Raw genomic sequence first — 5677 nt, forward strand, 5'->3', positions numbered from 1 at the left:
GCTAGATCTGTCCGTAAAAAGGCTGAACCGGCATCACTGCAAAATATAGCAATTTAAACCATCTGGCTCCCTTAAAACCGCCCCACCACTAAATCGTAGGCGGCCCAGCGTTGCCAGATCGCACGGCGTAACCTTCTGTTCGGCAGATTTCGCATTAATTAAACGCGTTTTAATTAAGTAAAGCTGTTTTTATCGCACAACCGCCACACAGAGATAACATGGCTGCTTCAATGAGGGCCCTGCTGAAAGTGCGAGGTTCGTATCCCCGAAATCGGTTGCCTAACACACGCGATATAGCATAATAGCATAATAAATTATATAACTTCGATGGATTTATGGCACAAAAAGTGGCGAAAAGGCAAACAAATAGAGGGCACCTGTCGTTCCGAAAGATCTGCTGATTAGTCAGCTTCAATTGGGATTAACAATCGGCTTAATTTGCAAACCCGCAGATACGTGGCTTCGAAAAAGAGGAAGAGATACCTCTCGGCAGGAGGGTGCGGGGGGTGTGTTCAAGGTTCGTTTGCATGTGACCCATCGTACAAACAACCGTTTTTTTGGCAACAAGTACAGTGGATCCTCGCCCTGAAGAAAAGTGTTTTACATTAACTGGCTAATATTTTCCAAAAAATTTTGATAATGTTCTTAAATTATAATATTATTTTTGAGTGACATTAAAATGTATTAGACCCTAGCAACTTATAGCTACATTTTGAAAAATGTTCTTAAGAAAATAGAAGGCATATTTAGTTAAATTTTTTTTTAAAAAGATTGAAATGCCTTTAAAAATTGTTTTGCTTAGGTATATTGATGAGGAACACCAAAAATTATTTTATTATTATTTTTGCTTTTTTATGATATTTATTTTCGGGGTATAATAACACCAATAGGTTTAGCAGAGTAATTACCGGAAAATTCCTCATTTATTATTAAGACTTATAACTATTACGTAAAGAATCCACTTATATTTCGTTCCCTTCTAAATAATTTTTTATTAAAAATAATCTATGAATTTTTTAAGGTATTTCTAAGGACATTGTCTTTATTAATATTACATTTATCTAGTTTTCCTGCATGCTGGTTTGTTAGACGGACATCTCCCGGCCTTGATTTTCAAAAATACTGAAAGTATAGATAAGCTTTACCGAATTTAATATGTCAATTGGAACACACCTACTAGGCAATCCTTTTTCCACTCGTTTACACTGCTCTTGTCCCAAATCCCAAATATTAAAGGCTTGATAGTTGCATTTTGCACTAATTGCACAAAAAGCATTTCCAACCGGCTTAATATATCCATCGCAATCACTTTTACTAGTGATTTCTAATAATTTAATAGCTGTATTTGGCAAAAAAGAATTTGTTTATTTCTTCTGTTTCTTAACAGAACAGAAACTCACATAAAGTAAAAATAAGACCCATAGCCCTCATAATGGTGTTTACGGTAAAGAATTTAAGATGAGATTAAACATTTTAGACATGCTACAAGATTTTTAAAGATCCTCAGAGTAAATACCGGAACATTTTCGTTTAATTGCATAACGTTATATGTAGATCATTGGAGAAACACATTTATTATTGTGAGATTTTAAGTGTACCTTGGACATTGAGTTTGGTTCAATTCGCAATTACTATTTTCAACTTTCAAAAATGCTGAAAAATTGGTAAACCATTTAGCATAATCAATCTATTTTTTAATTATTTAATACCTACGTGGCTTTCCTTGTTCTCTACGTCTACAAGATTCATTTGTGATGTCAACTTCATTGCCCCCATCGAAAACACACTCTCTAGCATTCCCACATAGAGTGTGAAGATATTCTGGGATAGGCAAATCGCATTTACCCTGGATTTGTAGTATTAGGAAAACTAAAATAGTAGTCGGTTAAATGTAGCCTATTGAAATAGCCATAACAAGTCACCCAGGATAAAAGCGATGCTAAAATTCTTCATGCTGCGTTGTAGAAAGTTTGAAAATGAATGAATGGGGTTTGAAAAAACCATTTCCATTTACTTTCAATCTATGCTGAATCACGTACTTTAAGAACACAAAACTGTCTGTATTGGATATTTTTAGGCACGGACTAAGAAATTTTACTTAATTTTGCTTTTTCATGGTTCAAGACTTTCAAGTATAATATATGCAATAGCCAAAGACAACGCGGCCTTTAAAAAGTATCAGAATATTTATTAAAAAATAGGTATAGGGTATGATAAGATAAAATATAGTATAGTTACAAACATGCTATATACCCAATACAAATTAATTCAATAATAAATAAGTATTGAGTAAGTGGTATATGATAGTCGACTACAGCGTTGTCTACTATTTTTGTTGAGGTTGTATTCGTTGCAAAACCAATTGATTGTACAGAAGGCTAAATTTATTTACAGAAATTAAACTTTTAATAGCTTAAACTATTTTCATAACTCATTGGAGCAAGGTGCCTTATTAGTAGGGCATTTTCCCTCCCTTATATAATAAAAGCCTAAAAGAATTTAATAAAATAAGCGCGTTTAAACATAATATTTATTACCCACCTGTCCTTTTTCACCACGTCTACAGGACTCATTTTCTAAGACTTGTTTCTTTCAGCCATTATAGTAACAAATTGGAAGTGTACCACAATGAGGATTGTTGAGAGGTTTAGCCGTGAAAACTATTAAGAGTTTCATTTTGCTAAGTGACTAAACTTCTGAAACAAAATCCCTGGCTTTTATAGATCAGCCGAAAATGTTCACAGATAATGCTGTGACATGAACCTTTGGAAATGTTAACTAAATATATTTTTTAAGTGCGACTTTAATGGGGAACATGTTTTTAGTTGTATTGCTATTGCCATTTGAGGATCTATTGGGCCCCATGATATGATAATTCCCCTGAAAAACACTAATAACTTTTTCATTTTGTATCTTTCAGATGGCTTCGTTGCCGGCGTGCGCTGCAATTCGCAGTACAACAAGACCCGCGGCAACCTGAAGCTGAACGGCGATTCGCGAGTGATCTGCCAGGGATTCACCGGCAAACAGGGAACGTTCCACAGCCAACAGGCTCTGGAGTACGGCACTAAGTTGGTCGGCGGCATTTCCCCCAAGAAGGGAGGCACCCAGCACTTGGGACTGCCCGTCTTCGCCTCGGTGGCGGAGGCCAAGAAGGCCACCGATCCACATGCCACCGTCATCTATGTGCCGCCACCGGGTGCTGCGGCCGCCATCATCGAGGCCCTGGAGGCGGAGATCCCCCTGATCGTGTGCATCACGGAGGGTGTGCCGCAGCACGACATGGTGAAGGTGAAGCACGCCCTCATCAGCCAGAGCAAGTCGCGATTGGTGGGGCCCAACTGCCCGGGAATCATTGCCCCCGAACAGGTTCGTACCTCTTCAGAGTCTTAAAGATAAGCTTTGCCGGGGTTCAAAGTCCATTATAATCTGGTGTTTTCTTATCTCTTAATATGACGTGCGAGGCGAAGAATATATAACTATGTCTATTTAGTATTCATTTTTGATTTCGATTGTTTTTAAAATGCGTAAATCTATTTATTGACACACCATAGTATTTCATAGTGGACCTTGATCCTTAAATCAAGTATGGTTTCTTGGTCTGTCGTCAAATATAACGAGTTTTATTAGTCTTTATGACGCTTATCTATCTATGCGTCACACAACTACAAGAAGTAGGCATAAAAGTCATTAGCCACTTCATTTTAAGTGTTTTCCAATTATACTTTAAGTTTTCTGGTATCATACATGTTGCTTGTTGCCTCCCTAACTCACTTTGAACTGTGAATCAAAACGTATTTGAGAGTCCATAGCAATAAAATGATAACATAATCAGTTAAGTATTCTTTTTATGCGTCCATAAAGGAATTAAAAATAAATCTATTATATTTGTTATTTTATTTTGAACTGCAGATCAATAGGCTATCTGTTTGAAAATGAATCAATTTGAAATGTTTTCAGTAAATAAACTGGTTTACCTTGAACTTGGTGTTTAAATTAACATTAAATCAAATCGTCTAATAAGTTAAACTGTTTGTTAATCAAATTAGCAATAGTATCACATATGAAGTTATGTTTTGACCGCACATAAAATTAGATTTAATTAAACTAAACTAATCTAATATCTTTATTTTTCCCGAATTACAGTGCAAGATCGGCATCATGCCGGGTCACATTCACAAGCGCGGCAAGATCGGAGTGGTCTCCCGCTCGGGAACCCTGACCTACGAAGCCGTCCACCAGACCACCGAGGTCGGCTTGGGCCAGACCCTCTGCGTGGGCATTGGCGGTGATCCGTTCAACGGAACCGACTTCATCGACTGCCTGGAGGTCTTCCTGAAGGATCCCGAGACCAAGGGCATCATTCTGATCGGCGAGATCGGAGGCGTGGCCGAGGAGAAGGCTGCCGACTACCTGACCGAGTACAATTCGGTAGGAGAGTCTAATATCACTTAGTTCTAGCAGATACTAAATTGGGTTTATATGTTATTCCAGGGCATCAAGGCCAAGCCTGTGGTCTCGTTCATCGCCGGAGTGTCGGCGCCACCCGGTCGTCGCATGGGTCATGCTGGAGCCATCATTTCCGGAGGAAAGGGAGGTGCCAACGACAAGATCGCCGCCCTGGAAAAGGCCGGCGTCATTGTGACCAGGAGTCCTGCCAAAATGGGCCACGAGCTCTTCAAGGAGATGAAGCGTCTGGAGTTAGTGTAAATAAATCAAGGCCATAACCAAAACGGAATCCGTACGCCGATCAAAGCGTATACGCAAACTCATGATGATGAACCTTAAAGTTAAGCTAAAAGTGTCGAAAATCGAGATTGAATTCGAAAGAACCCAAATAAATTATTGTCAACAAATTACTAAAGAGAAACGACAGGCGTTGAGATGTGACATGTATTCCAAGAAATAAGTTAACTACTGCCGTACCACCAAGTTGAACTAAAATAACTCGCACCAAAACCGAAAAATCGAAGTCGTTAATGCACTTGGCTCATTAAATTAGTTTTGCGAACAGATTTTGCCTTAATTTTAAATACCTGCTCGAAATATCAATGCGAATTGTATCTAAATGTGTAATAAATATGCATAAAAACGGGAGAGTTATGCTAAAGTATGAGGCTTTTCGAATTTTATAGGGTTTGTTCTTTATTGGTTTCTTTATTTATTCTCCTAATATTTTATGGATTTTTTCGAGTGGTATAAACTTTTTTTAGCAAAAAAAAAATCTAAGAAAATATCATTTTTTGTATACATTTTTAAAATATTTGTGTTAGGCTTTTAATTTTTCCCCATTTACACTAACTTGTACATCATACCTTCTAAATTTAGACTTTTAAGAGTTCCTAGTTATTTTTCATGTTATTTAACTTACAAAAATATTTCAAAAAAAAACTACCAAACCGACTATTTTGAATTGTTGGCTTAAATTTATTAATAAATATTTAAGATATTTTATAATTTTTTACTACACTATAAAAACGCAATGTTGGTCATAAATGGGATCTTGTCTCCGCTATGCCATCAAAGACACCCACATACGTTTCCTACGTTACGCATCGATAATGTTATCGGGCTTACGCAATTTTTCTGGGATTTTCGGTATTTATTTTATATACTGCAAGTTTCGGTGTAAAAATTTGAAAATACTGCCAAAAGCGAAAATATAAATGCAGCATAA

The 5677-nt window shown here is 37.1% G+C and overlaps 1 protein-coding gene and 1 long non-coding RNA gene across 2 annotated transcripts; one reads left to right on the forward strand and one right to left on the reverse strand.

Moving 5' to 3' along the window:
• Positions 1–86: 86 nt before the first annotated feature.
• On the forward strand, positions 87–5110 carry Scsalpha1 (Succinyl-coenzyme A synthetase alpha subunit 1). Its single transcript, XM_017077067.4, has 4 exons — positions 87–255; positions 2921–3369; positions 4147–4431; positions 4495–5110. The coding sequence occupies exons 1-4, from the start codon at positions 219–221 to the stop codon at positions 4708–4710; spliced, it is 987 nt and encodes a 328-aa protein (XP_016932556.1). The 5' UTR covers positions 87–218; the 3' UTR covers positions 4711–5110.
• On the reverse strand, positions 1025–1644 carry LOC139352924 (uncharacterized). The gene is made up of 2 exons (XR_011603970.1): positions 1178–1644; positions 1025–1122 (listed from the first exon to the last, which is right to left on the reverse strand). It is a non-coding gene; the product is annotated as an uncharacterized lncRNA (long non-coding RNA).
• Positions 5111–5677: the final 567 nt, after the last annotated feature.

The sequence above is a fragment of the Drosophila suzukii genome, chromosome 3 (assembly GCF_043229965.1).
Source record: "Drosophila suzukii chromosome 3, CBGP_Dsuzu_IsoJpt1.0, whole genome shotgun sequence".
Classification (NCBI taxonomy): Eukaryota; Metazoa; Arthropoda; class Insecta; order Diptera; family Drosophilidae; genus Drosophila; species Drosophila suzukii.